At 42.2% G+C, this 14,706-nt stretch overlaps 1 protein-coding gene across 2 annotated transcripts in view; it reads right to left on the bottom strand.

The window, feature by feature from the left end:
- The window catches only part of LOC122664622 (D-xylose-proton symporter-like 2), a 114,404-nt gene extending 100,303 nt beyond the window's left edge, over nt 1-14,101 (bottom strand). The window contains exons 1-2 of one of the 2 annotated variants that reach the window (XM_043860523.1): nt 13,916-14,101; nt 13,685-13,782 (exon numbers count right to left, since the gene is read on the bottom strand). In XM_043860523.1, coding sequence (XP_043716458.1) covers nt 13,685-13,782; nt 13,916-13,969 — 152 coding nt within the window. In that variant the 5' untranslated portion in view covers nt 13,970-14,101. The remainder of the gene's footprint in view (nt 1-13,684; nt 13,783-13,915) is intronic. The other variant, XM_043860522.1, reaches the window with a different exon arrangement.
- Between the last annotated feature and the right edge of the window lie 605 nt (nt 14,102-14,706).

Here is a 14,706-nt window from a genome sequence, read left to right as displayed (position 1 = left end):
CTACAACTTCTTTGGAGCCAGAACAATTTATTCCTCCGGCATTCCAAAGTCTGCTTCCCTCTCCTCCATCATTTTTTAGGGTTCCTGGTCCCCCCCCCCTCCCCTACCCCCTCGCCCTCTCCTTGATCTGGAATTCCCTCCCCACCCTCCCTCCCTCCCTCCCTCCCGCCATGCTCACTCGGACAAGGTTATTTGGCTCCCCTCCACTAATGGCTTTTTCAGCTTTAGATCCGCCTGGAATCTAGTCAGAACCCAAGCCCCTACTGTCCTATGGCATAAGTTAGTCTGGTTCAAAGGCCACATCCCTCGACATAGCTTCCTTGCTTGGAGAACCCTTAACCTTTGCCTCCCTACCCAAGCCTTCCTCTCCCACCGCAGAATCCACGTCCCCACATCTTGCATCTTCTGTTGGAATGGTTCAGAAGACATTGACCACCTTTTTTTTGCTTGCCCCTTTACCTCTACCATTTGGAAAAAAACCCTTTCGTTTATCTGGCCTCGCAGTAGGAGACATCTCCCTTTCGCTCGAGAGTGGCTTTGGCTGGTCATGACTTACCCTGGATGCTCGATCTGTGACACTATTGGCAAGCTTGTGTTTTGCGCTTCTCTTTACCACATTTGGATGGAGAGGAACCTTAGGAGATGGACCTCCAAATCTCACTCTTTTGACTTGATTTGGAAAGCCATCTTCTGGGATGTCTCCACTAAGCTAACTTTTCTTCCTACCAAGGCTGTTTTGGACTCCCCAAGGAACAGGCATATTGTTGTGTCCTGGGGTTTAGATAGTGCTCTTTTAAGATCCCTCTCCCCCACTTAGTTGGGCCTGGGATCTGCTCTCCCCCCCCCCCCCCCCCCGTGTTCCCCTTTTTGCACATTCCCCCCCCCTTTTTTCGGTTCTCTTCTCCTTTTCGCCCCCCCTTGGGCTTTGGTAATATAATTTTTTATTCACCAAAAAAAAAAAAAAACAGGTTCTGGTCAAGCTTGCCATTTGGGGCTGATTAGGGGCTGTTTAGGGCAAATTTTAGGGTTTAGCATGGGAATTTGGGAATGGATTTTATATGGCTTTAATAGGCAGATCTAGGGAGTCATTATGGGATAAAAATAATTGGATTTGGATCAGTTTAAATTTTCTGCAGAATAAGGGTTAGGGTTTCGGGTTTTAGAATTAGGAAAAAATTACTACACTAGGGTTTTGAGTTGGAGTTATGGGCTGGGGCTGAGGTCGAGTATTAGAGGCGCTAGGGGGAAGGTTCGGCTGCAGCAGGGAGGTTTTTTGATGGCTGAATATGTCTAAACAGAAATTTAGGGTTTTTTAGGGTTTAATGGAGAAGAGGAACTTTAGGGTTGGACAGATCTGATCAAGCCCAAAGCTGGATCGAATGAAAAGGTTGGGATAAGGATGCTATGTCTGAATTTTGAAGGGACTTTGATGATAGGATATGGCTGGACAGAATTTAGAGTACTAGGGTTTATGAGATTAAAACAGAAAATTAAAGGCGATCGAATGGAGGGACAGAAGAATGGAAACAGATATTTAAATGTAGACTTACAGCAGATATCCACGGCAGCAAATCTAACATTGAAGGATAGAGCCACCTTCACAAAGAGAACCTCCCAGCCGTCACAGCGTAAGGAGTCACAGGAAATCCACCCGTCCTTCGTCCTTGATAGATCCACAAGGCAACACTCCAAGGAGCAGCAGCAGTAGCACTCAGCCAGCAGCAGAATGTCTTTTTTTTTTATTCAAATCTAAATGTGGGGGAGCCTCCCACGATCCACTTTATTTATAATAAAGGCCTAAGGCCAAATCCTAATACATTCTAACCTCCTCCTCACTTAAATCATGGAAGGGATCTAATCACATTCAAATTACTACTTTAAATTAATAAAATGTCCTAACTACCCCTACTAACTTAAAATAAAAGAATCTAACTTAAAACAACTAACTTAAAAGAAGATTCCATATTAGCCAATAGGATATAAGAACCTATTAACCAATAGGAACACTTCACTTAAATTAGACCCATTGAACCAATTGGATGCAACCAATTCTAAACCGGTTCAATCTAAAAAACAGAAAAATAACTAAGGAAAATATAAATCCTAACCTACGGCTTCCTATTCAAACCCTAAGTTCAGGGTTTCTTCTTCTTCTTCTTCCTTCTTGGAGTTGCATCAACTCTCCCCGTCTTGAAAGCATTCATCCCCGATGAATGGCTGGAGATCACAGAATGGTCTTCCAGATCAGGATCGAGTTTCTTGAGTTCATCTTCAGCGGATGGTTCAAGCTTGTATGCGGGAGCAGAGTTGAGATTTAGGTAATGGATGTAAGGTAAGAAAGAAGAAGAAGATAGAAGAAGACGACGAAGAGAAGAAGGAGATGAAGAAATGGAGAGGAAGAGAATTCGGTGGAAAAGTTGTGTCAATGAGAGAATGTCTCTCACACACCTATATTACTTCACTAATGAGAATAGAACAAATTACATACTCCTCCCTAGGGAGGTAAAAGGGAAAAAAGAGAATTACAACATAAGGCAACTAGTAAACTAACTAGTCCCTAAAATACCCTTACAACATATAAACTCTAACAGTCCCCCTCAAGCTGGAGAATAAATATCATGCATTCCCAGCTTGCATAATAGGGTACCAAACAGGAGAGAAGAAAGCCCCTTGGTAAAGATGTCCGCCAATTGATCACATGTCTTCACAAAAGGAGTACAAATACAGCAGGAGTCTATTTTCTCCTTGATGAAATGCCGGTCCACTTCGATGTGCTTAGTTCTATCATGTTGTACCGGATTGTGAGCAATGCTTATAGCTGCCTTGTTGTCACAATAGAGCCGCATAGGATCATTTGCAGCAAACCCTAACTCTTGAACTAATCGCTTCAGCCATATAAGTTCACAAACTCCATGTGCCATTGCCCTAAATTCTGCCTCTGCACTGGATCTAGCTACAACAGGTTGTTTCTTTCTTCTCCATGTAACCAAATTACCACCAACAAATGTGCAATAACCGTAAGTAGATCTTCCGTCTGAGATGGATCCAACCCAATCGAGATCTGTAAGCCCTCTATCCTCGGTGATCATGCCTGGCATACAATAGTCCATTCCCTGGGGAGGGCTTCAAGTATCTAAGTATACGGTATACAGCATCCAAGTGCCCACTCTTGGGGGCATGCATAAACTGACTCACAACTCCCACTGCATAAGAAATATCTGGGCGAGTCATAGACAGGTAGATGAGTTTCCACACTAATCTCTGGTATTTCCCTGCATTAACAAGAGGGGGACCACAATCTTCTCCTAGTTTGTGATTTTGCTCAATAAGAGAGCTCGCTGGTTTGCAGCCCAACATCCCTATCTCTTTTAACAAGTCAAGAACAAACTTCCTTTGACATATGCTGATGCCTTTCTTGGACCGTGACACTTCAATTCCCTAAAAATACCTCAAGGGACCCAAATCTTTAATCTCAAACTGTTAAGCCAAGTAGGACTTCAGTCTAGCTAACTCAACACTGTCATTACCAGTCACAATAATGTCATCAACATAGACTATAAGGGTTGTAATGGTACCATTACCACGCCGAGTAAATAAGGTATGGTCAGCTTGACTTTGAGAGTATCCATTCTTCAGAATAGCCTGCCTGAACCTCTCAAACCATGCTTTTGGAGATTGTTTGAGACCATATTAAGCCTTCTTGAGGAGACACACCTTGCCTTCAGCTGAAGGGAACTTGAAGCCAAGAGGAGGCTGCATGTATACTTCCTCCTCTAAGTCACCATAGAGGAACGCATTCTTCACATCCAACTGGAATAGGGGCCAATCCCTATTGGCTGCCAATGATAAGAGAACCCGAATAGAATTGTGTTTAGCTACAGGAGCAAATGTCTCCTGATAATCAATCCCATACACTTGACTATAACCTTTGGCTACCAATCTTGCTTTGTACCTCTCAATTGCACCATCAGACCTATACTTGATTGTATAAACTCACCTGCATCCGACTGGGACTCTTCCCTTGGGAAGATCTACTAATTTCCAAGTACCATTCTTCTCAAGAGCCATCATTTCCTAAAACATGGCTTGCTTCCACTTTGGGTCAGACATAGCTTCAGTGAGATTCCTGGGAATGGAATCAGAAGAAAGAGCAACAGTGAAAGCAAGCCTTGTGGGAGAGAGAGCATCATAGGAAACAAACTGGGAAATAGGGTTAGTACAAGCTCTCTTTCCTTTTCTAATAGCAATCGGAAGGTCTAAATCAGAGGGAGAAGGAGGGATATCACCTGAATGAGGTCGGTGGAGCTCAGGATGAGGATCCAAAGAGGGCTCTTGGCAGGTCTTCTGTCCTGTATTATGCAAGCCTTCACCTCTTTTGTATGTAATGTGGTAATCTTTCTGATTACCAAAACCATTTTCAACAACAACAGCCCCTTCTGTTTCATTGCTAGCATCATTACCTGAATGAGTATCAGTATCAACAACAGCCCCTTCTTTGTGTTTCCCAATATCAAACATAAACGGAGAAGTAGGCAAAGGTGGATAGAAAGGGATAGAAGCAGCCTCTTCATTTCCACTATTCTCCCCCTGAAGAGGATGATGAGAAGAAGTAAAGAAAGGAATAGATTCAAAGAAGGTAACATCTTTGGAGAGAAATGTCCTTCTAGAAGAAGGATGGTAGCACTTATACCCCTTGGTAAAGGAGGAGTATCCAAGAAAAATACATTTGACTGCTTTGGGGTCAAGCTTAGTCCGAGCACATTTATTGACATGGACATAGCAGACACACCCAAACACCTTAGGAGGAAGAGAGAAAGCAGAAGTCTGAGGAGACAACAAGTCTATAGGGGATTTGGAGCCAAGAAGTTTAGAGGGCATGCGATTGATTAAAAAGGCAGCATGAAGAAGCTGCGCACCAAAAAGTCTTAGGAACATGCATGCCAAACAGGAGACTCCTAGTGATTTCCAACAGATGGCGATTTTTCCTTTCTGCCACCCCATTCTGTTGAGGGGTGTCAACATAAGCAACTTGATGGATAATGCCATGATTAGTAAAAAACTGTTGAAGCCCCCCATACATATACTCCCCCCCTTTATCAGAACGAACAATTTGAATGCGAGTATGAAACTGGGTACAAATGAACTGATAAAAATTTTTAAAAGCATCATAAACATCACTTTTTTGTTTCATCAAGTAGATCCAAGTGGACCTGGAATAGTCGTCAACAAAGGAAACAAAATAACGATAGCCAGACAGAGAAGTAGTGGGAGATGGTCCCCAAACATCAGAGTGCACAATATGGAAAGGAACATCAGATCTATGACCATGATAAGGATAAGGAGAACGACAATGTTTGGCAAATAAACAGGGTTCACACTTAAACACATGGGAAGAAGGAATGGAAGAAAACAGGTGGGGTAATTTTGCTCTCATAATACCAAAAGAAGGGTGACCCAAACGCTGATGCCACAACATAACAAAGTCAACATTACTATTGTCATTACGCCCACATACTTATGATTGAGCAGTCGTAAGACATGATGGACCTATATCAAGAAGGTAGAGAACCTTTTCCTCACGGCCTCTGCCAATTACCCTCTTTGTCACCAAATCCTGAAAAACACAATGAGATGGAAAGAAAGTAACAGAGCAATTCAAGGATTTGGTTAGATGGCTCACAGATAGGAGATTAGTATGAAACTGAGGAACAAGTAGAACAGAGTTAAGAGAGAGAGATGAAGTAACACGGACACTACCTTTACCAGAAATGGAAGAATAGGAACCATCAGCAACTCTAACCTTTTCCTGACCATAATAGGTAGAGTAAGAGTCATAACACTGAGATATGTCGGTCATATGGTCAGTGGCTCCAGAGTCAATGACCCACATAGAGGTAGTAGAAGAGCCAAATGTAGAGGCCTGTAAAGTGGAAGCTGGCAGTACACCAGTGTCTGTTTGTAGTCCATATGGAGGTCGCATTGGTGTATCCTCAGTCAACAAGGTGCATGCTCTGGCTCCCCCTCTTATACTGCCTGGTATACCAGGGAGATAACCATGAAGTGTCCAACATCTCTCTTGCGTATGTCCAAACTTCCCACAGTGGTCACAACGGAACCTATCTCTGTCATTTTCTTGGGTTGGACCCTGGCCTCTTCCACCAAGAGCTAACATAATGTAGGAATGAACAAAGAAAAGGAAATGATACTCAAATCCAATGGGGAGTATATTCTCAACCCAAAAAAAAAAATTTCAAACATTGGTAATTGCAGTCCAGGTAGCAAACCAAGCTAATACTTCAACAATATCCAATTCCACCATATGCTTCAAAGTGTAATGGCATCATACAACAACACGAGAGACTCAAACAACACACCTCACCAACACCAAGCAGCTGAAAGTATCACATACCATCTAGGTTGGTAGCCCCCTTCTTCACCAATAGCACCTTCTATCCATTATTAAACAACCCATAATCTTGAAACAATATAACTCAGCAAATAAAACCCATCAAATAGGTTCAATACAGTAGTATATCACAAAACAGTCATTATTTCAACAACTGGCAGCATTATAGAGCATCACAGTTTGGAGTAGCAGAAAACGAGGACTAGATATCACTAGCTGAGCCTATATAGGCTTGAAAGTAGACTCCAAGGTGACTCCACAGGACCTGATTTCATCTCCAACTGACCTTGGATGAAGGAGAAACAAGAAAAACTTCCCAAAACAGGCGGAGTTACTGTAGCTGCAGGCAGCAGCATAAAAAGTGAGTTGCAGACCTTGGGCTTTCCTCCTTTGCAACCAATGTTTTGGGGGCTTGAAAGGGGACCCTAGGGAGACTCCAATGGGCCAGGTCCAAGCTTCAACAAAGCCAAGATGAGGGAGAACAAGGGCTGTTTCAGAAAAAGGAACAGTAATTTCTCGGGTTACTATTCACAGAACAGTATTCTGGGTTGTCTTTCATTGATTTGGGCTTCAAACAGCCAAGTCTTCACATGAAGACCTATCTTAGTGCTTCCATAGGCTTCATCAAGAGATATGGCATGATTTCTTCAAAGTTTTCACATATCAGCCTCTTCCTTGGAACCCCTTTATAACCTAGGGTTCGAAAGAGAGGGAAAGGAGGAAGAGAGCTTGTAGGACGACTCTCAAACCAGAAACTGAGGTTGCTCTGATACCAAGTTGAGATTTAGGTAATGGATGTAAGGTAAGAAAGAAGAAGAAGATAGAAGAAGAAGACGAACAGAAGAAGAAGATGAAGAAATGGAGAGGAAGAGAATTCGGTGGAAAAGTTGTGTCAATGAGAGAATGTCTCTCACACACCTATATTACTTCATTAATGAGAATAGAACAAATTACATACTCCTCCCTAGGGAGGTAAAAGGGAAAAAAGAGAATTACAACATAAGGCAACTAGTAAACTAGCTAGTCCCTAAAATACCCTTACAACATATAAACTCTAACAAGCAGCTCTTTGGAGGATGAAGAAGGCTGCAATTCTGGCTGGACAGCAGCTTCTTGACGTATGACATGAACACCTTGTAACTCATCATCATCCAAATAGTTAGTCACATCATATCCATCATCAGGAGGGAGTGGATGAATATGATTTACGCCTTGGTCTTCATCTTCACCTTGAACTTCTTCCTTTTCAGCTACATTGATAGGCTTCTTCTTGTGTGGGCAGTCCCTAGCAATGTGTCCTTTGTCTTGGCAGTAGTAGCAAGTGAAGGGATCATTTCGGCCCATAGGAGCCTTGCCCTTATCATCCACACGTGGGGGAACAGGGCGAGAGGTGCTGCCTATGGAGGAACCTTGTTTTGAGGTGCTATTGTTGATGTAGGCCGGCTTGGAAGTAGAACCCGACTGTTTGCATGAAGCTAATAACTCCTCTGCTTTCAAGGCCTTCTCAAAACAATCTCGAACGTCTGCAACGTCAACCACTCCAATTGTCCTATTGATCTCACTTGACAAACCCAACCTGAACCTGGAAAGCATTTGGATGCCCTCCTCCCTAATGCCAGTGCGAGAAGAAAGAGCATCGAATTGCCTCATGTACTCAATTACAGTCATGGTTCCTTGGCGGAGGGAGTTGAATTTATCCTGCAACTGAGACCTAAAGTGCCTTGGTAAGTATTGCTTGCTCAGGTCATATTTCATGTCTTCCCAAGTGCGGGGTGCAGTACCATTAAAGTCCATCTCTCGTTCAGCAGTTCTCCACCACTCACGTGCAGGTCCGGCAAGTTTTGCACGGACTAACTTCATTTTCCCTTCTTCAGATAGATCATACCAGTCGAAATAATCTTCCATTGCAGCAAGCCAATCATAAAATACCTGGGGGTCAGAGTTGCCATCGAATTCTTTCAGCTCAAGCTTCACCTTTTGGTTGCCTGTATGTCGTCGATTAGTACCCTGGTCTCCAGTAAAGTAGGACCTCATATACTCTTCAAAAGTAGGGTGGCGACCTCTGTCTCTGTCCCGGTCTTCTCTATCTCAGTCTCTGTAGCCTCGGTGGTGATCTCTGTGTTCCCGAGAAGGTTCACGGGCATATCTAGGTCTGTCCCGACGATTTCTATTATAATCTCTATCATCCCTGTCATCTCGGTCAGTCCTGAATCTATCCCTGTGACCTATGTGTCCATCTCTATAACCCCTATAGTCATCTCTGGGGCTCCCATCTCTGTCAGGCAGTCTCTGTATCACTGAATGGGGTTGGTACCTGTCCTCTTCTATGGGCAGGTTGCTGTCCCTATCAGGAAGGATTCTCTGTCCTTCCAAGTGTTGCAATCTAGTCATGATTGCATCAGTTGTAGCCTTCTGATCAGCAGTAAATTTCTGGAACAATTCCAACATAGCAGCCATAGGATCTGCAGATGGATTTACTACTTGATTACCATGCTGATCCATGGCTCGGATACCAAGTTAATGTAGTCCTAGAATAGGAGATAATCCTACTACGAGCCAGGTAAAAACAAGTTCTGGTCAAGCCTGCTGTTTGGGGCTGATTAGGGGCTATTTAGGGCAAATTTTAGGGTTTAGGATGGGAATTTGGGAATGGGTTTTATATGGCTTTAATAGGCAGGTCTAGGTGGTCATTATGGGATAAAAATAATTGGATTTGGATCAGTTTAAATTTTCTGTAGAATTAGGGTTAGGGTTTCGGGTTTTAGAATTAGGAAAAAATTACTAAACTAGGGTTTTGAGTTGGAGTTATGGGCTGGGGCTGAGGTCGAGTATTAAAGGGGCTAGGGGGAAGGTTCGGGTGCAGCAGGGAGGTTTTCTGATGGCTGAATATGTCTAAACAGAAATTTAGGGTTTGTTAAGGTTTAATGGAGAAGAGGAACTTTAGGGTTGGACAGATCTGATCAAGCCCAAAGCTGGATCGAATGAAAGGGTTGGGATAAGGATGCTATGTCTGAATTTTGAAGGGATTTTGATGATAGGATATGGCTGGACAGAATTTAGAGTACTAGGGTTTATGAGATTAAAACAGAAAATTAAAGGGGATCGAATGGAGGGAAAGAAGAATGAAACAAATATTTAAATGTAGACTTACAGCAGATATCCACAGCAGCAAATCTAACATTGAAGGATAGAGCCACCTTCACAAAGAGAACCTCCCAGCCGTCACAGCGTAAGGAGTCACAGGAAATCCACCCGTCCTTCGTCCTTGATAGATCCACAAGGCAACACTCCAAGGAGCAACAGCAGTAGCACTCAGCCAGCAGCAGAAAGTCTTTTTTTTTATTCAAATATCAATGTGGGGGAGCCTCCCACCATCCACTGTATTTATAATAAAGGCCTAAGGCCAAATCCTAATACATTCTAACCTCCTCCTCACTTAAATCGTGGAAGGGATCTAATCACATTCAAATTACTACTTTAAATTAATAAAATATCCTAACTATCCCTACTAACTTAAAATAAAAGAATCTAACTTAAAACAACTAACTTAAAAGAAGATTCCATATTAGCCAATAAGATATAAGAACCTATTAACCAATAGGAACACTTCACTTAAATTAGACCCATTGAACCAACTGGATGCAACCAATTCTAAACCGGTTCAATCTAAAAAACAGAAAAATAACTAAGTATGAAAAATATAAATCCTAACCAACGGCTCCCTATTCAAACCCTAAGTTCAGGGTTTCTTCTTCTTCTTCTTCCTTCTTAGAGCTGCATCAGTTGGACAAGGGCTTGTAACGGACCAACCATGCCTTTGGTACCACATTTTTCGTACTTTTATGTGGTTGTGTATGCCATAGGAGACGGGTGGATAGTGTGGCCGACGGGATACTGGTACTATGGCCCCGGCCTATGGGTTTACGCATTCGCATGCGCCCTCATCTATGTAGATGCATAATGGTTAGGTTGAAATATCTCCAATGCTACACCCCTTGCCAACAGGGGATAAGGTGTTGGATAACCGATGATTATGTCCGACGTACTAGAATACCATTCTCGAACTCGAAAAATGCTATGTGAGAGCTCCAGTACGGAAGGAGAGCTAGGGTTATATCGAGGGTTTGCGAACAATCTCATGGTGAGTCTGGTGTTGCAGGCTTCCAATCGCAACTTGGGTTGACATCATTGATTTCCACCGTTCTTGGGATCAGGGATGCTGCCTAAGGTGTTGCAGTAGCACTAGATCCAAACTTAGGCATTTGATTGTTAGGTGGATAATAATTAAAAGGGTAAATTACCGATCACCCCCTGATTTTCAATCGAAAATCAGATCACCCCCTGGTTTTTGAAAAAACTCAAATTACCCCCTCTACAGTAACGGTGTTAGTCTGCTTTTAGATATTGGTGTGAAAGGACTATTTTACCCTTGTACTAAAACAATAGAATTAAATTTACAATACTACCCTTCCTTCATTTTCAACCTAAAATACCCCACCCCTTTCCTACAACTCTGGTGGCGCCACCGCCGCTACCACTCTGAAAGAGTAGTTTAAACCCCAAGGAGAAGAGAATCAGAAGAGATCCCAAACCGTAAAACCGGTTTTCCGGTGCTGAAAAGCAGTTTTCTCTGTGAAAATAAAGATTCGAGAAACTAGGGAAGGATTTGAAATTTTAGAGACTTTCAAATTTGTTTCTGCTCTGGTTTTTTCTCGGGAATACGAGAGATGTTAAAGGCTTAAAGCAGACGAAGAAAGAACATTGCTGCAAAGCAACGTTGTGGGACACAAGTGCAGTCACCTTCCTCTCCAATTCTCCCAATCTCCATCTCCTCTTTCTCTAACCCTTTTTTTCAGCTCCATTTTTCATTATTAATGGAACCAACGGTTTTCAAACAAAAGATCTTGACCGATTCATTCCCATCTAAAGGAATCATTTCTTTTATACAAATGAGATCATGAGATGCCCCAAGTCGAGATCGAATTACATATTTGTAGGTTTGGTATTCAAAATAGGGGATCAAACGATCGGGTAACGAAGGTAAAAGAGAAATCTCATGACCCCAGTCACCCAAGAACTAAAAAAAGATCTCATGACCCCTTTACTTCAAAACAGTAATGACTTCAATTTTTGTCCGGTTAAATAATTAAATTTCACCTGAAAACCCATCTGTAGCTGTTCTCTACTCCCAGGTCCTAATGATCTCAAAGTAGCTCTGAAGCAATCAACAAATGATTAAGATCCGGGTACCAAATTTAGATACTGCTACTGATAATCATAAAGAACGTCGATCCGAACACGGCAGCCAATATGGTTGCCGAAAGGCTATGCAGAGGTAAAGAAGAAGATGCAGTTGGGATAGACCCAAATATAGTAAATTTTCCACTTGCCTCCCCCGCTAAGTTCGCCGTTGAGAAATCCCTTGTCGTCGCTTCCTCACCCTATTGCTCTTATTCTTAGCAAAGGCGAGAAATAAATGGAAAAAAAAAGGACCAATTTTCTTCAAACTACACAGGATATATAACTGGGCAAAAATGATTTTCATGTTCAAAGTCACAGCAGAGGAAAAAGAAAAACAACAAAAACCACAGAGAGCTAAAATAGCTCATAGAAATTAAAATTTGAAGTTCCAAAAAGAAAAAAGAAAAACTATATGAAAAACCCAAAAACTGATACGGTAACGAAAACCTCTGTCAAGAAATAACCCATAAAACTTGAAGTTTCAAAACCCAGAAAACTATATATCCTCTGTCATCGGCTTCTTCCACTCTGAAAGCTTGTCTTTTCCCTCTCTCTCTCTCTCTCTCTCTCTCTCTCTCTCTAACCTTACTGGCGGCGGAAACCGACGATGACCGACGGGCTTTAAATTGAGTTGCAGGTGTGAGGAAGAGGATCGAATTAGGGTTTTAGTTGCAGGTCATAAAGCCTTTCCAGATTGAGTTGCAGGTGTGAGGAAGAAGATGAATTTGGGGTTTTTAGTTGCAAGGGTAAAATCGTAAATCAACACTGGTCAAGGGTAGTTTAGGGATTTAAATTTGTTTAACTGGCTAACATCATCACTTAACAGCATAAAACTAACATTAGGGACTAATTAGTCATTTTGGGGTCTAAACCAGGGGGTGATTTGAGGTTTTTCAAAACCAAGGGGAGGGTGATCGGTAATTTATCCTAATTAAAATAAATACATGCATCTTGTGCTATTGCATTCATGGACTTTTTGTGTATGTTTGTGTGTTCTAATTCACTTCCTGGGCTTAGTGAAGTTCATCCCACGTAGAATCCTCTTTATTAGATTTTGATGCAGGTCATGCTATGCCGGTGGGCACCAACGATAGTATGGATATGGTTGATCATAGAGACGATTGTTGGGTTCCAGAGTCCAATGGACACGGAGCCAACTATGGATGTGATGAGTGTGCCTATGGGGCACTGTGATAGAGGATAAGGTCCTCAAGATACTCTCTTTAATTACAGTTTTTTATGTTTCTGGTTGACTTGGCCCCAACCTTATTTTCAGTTATACCTTGTGATGTAATAATTTGTATTGAACTACAACTTATGTCTATTTGAAGAATTTGGACGTTTAAAAAGTAACTCACACATAGCTATATATATTTTATCACGAATTTAGCTTCCACACTCTGATTTATTCCTATAAATTCTATTTCCGCTGTTTCGATTATAGTTGTGTTGGGTTATGGACTGTGAGGGCTAACTATTACTTCTGGGATCCTAGGTATGTTGGGGTACTTGTATGAATCCTAGTTACACCACCCTGGTTGTGGGAAGTGGGGTGTGACACTGACCCCATTGAGTTGAGATAAGGCTGAGTTGTTGTTGTTGTTGTAAATGGGAATCTTGATTCCTTAACCAGCCTTTTCCATTACATCATTGTACTCAGTCCTCCCTCCCACCCACCCACCCCATCCCACCCCACCCCACCCTACCCTCCCCCCCCCCCCCCCAAAAAAAAAAAAAAAAAAAAGTTTTCCCCTTAAAACAGGCCATGTTAAAAACCCCATATCCACTTCTTTCATTACACCAATTAACAACACTTCTGATTAACGATCCCTAAGTTGAGTTTACCAAAGCATTTTTCATAACAATGAAGCAGGAAGATAAGGGAAGCCAAATTGAAGAAACTAGATTAGTATACCACACAAAAAATAACAATCTATGACTTTTAATGATTATGCAAACCCGTCAAAAGATCACAATTCAAATAGAAATTAACAATTTAGAGAAAAAAAAAAGGTCATAGCAGGAAATAACACTCACGGTACTACAGCGGCAAGAAGAGAATAACTTTTGGCCTGACGATTCCCCTCAGCAAGAGGCTGTCTTTCAGGGTCAATCTCCCCAGAAGATTTTTCCCCCTAAGAGAAGAATCACATTTCAAACATTTTCATTCCTTCAATGAATCAAAACTAAGTAGATACACCTCTGAAACGCAAAAATCTTTGAGCCCATAAAAAAATGGACCAAATGAATTCAATTTCATCAACACACCTTGCCAAGGAAGGAAAGACTGGGTCGCTCCTGATCAGTCGTTTCTGTCGCCATTGTTTCTTCGACCTGACACAGACCTCAGCACATAAATCCTCAAACAAGCAAGAAAGGAAGAACAGCTATGCCAGTTCAAGAATTTAATCAGTAAGGACTCTTCTCCTTCTTAATAGGTTTCTTCAAGATAAGGGTTGTTAGATTCTAGATAGAGACTAGAGAGTGGAAGTTGGCACAGGGCCTGCGAACTGTTGTTGCTACTGCTACAGAATAGCGGCCACAACAATAGCACGTCACCGCAATGATTTGTGAGACTGACATCGTCTTGCATGTCAGAAAAGTTTGGTATTTGTATTCATGACAGGCAGAGAAGAAATGATGCGACCAATTGAGCACGAGAGCTGTTTACTGGTCTGACGAAGGAAGCTTCCTATTAAAACCCCACTACCCCCAAAAGCCAAAAAAACCCTTCTCATTAAAAACAAATCCAACAGGACGGGATATGAATATATGATACTGTTACCCTATATGGGTCGGGCGCCCACTTGGGGCAGCGATGGGACCCACAAGCCCACAAAGGTTTGGGCTACAAGAAGGGGCCACATGGTGGTCTCCAATTATTAGAGGGAGGCGGTACACAACTTGAGATTGCTGCAGCCTCCTCCCCATCTCACGGCTCTCCTTCCTCCCTCGGTTCTCACTCTTTCTCTTCGTTTTCTGTGAGTGTGTATCCAAGGATTGCATTATTGCATCTGGTCTTGGAATATGGAGGATTGAGTTATCTCAATCACTTGATG

This window comes from Telopea speciosissima, chromosome 6 (genome assembly GCF_018873765.1).
Source record: "Telopea speciosissima isolate NSW1024214 ecotype Mountain lineage chromosome 6, Tspe_v1, whole genome shotgun sequence".
Classification (NCBI taxonomy): Eukaryota; Viridiplantae; Streptophyta; class Magnoliopsida; order Proteales; family Proteaceae; genus Telopea; species Telopea speciosissima.
This window is presented reverse-complemented; position numbering and strand designations above follow the sequence as displayed.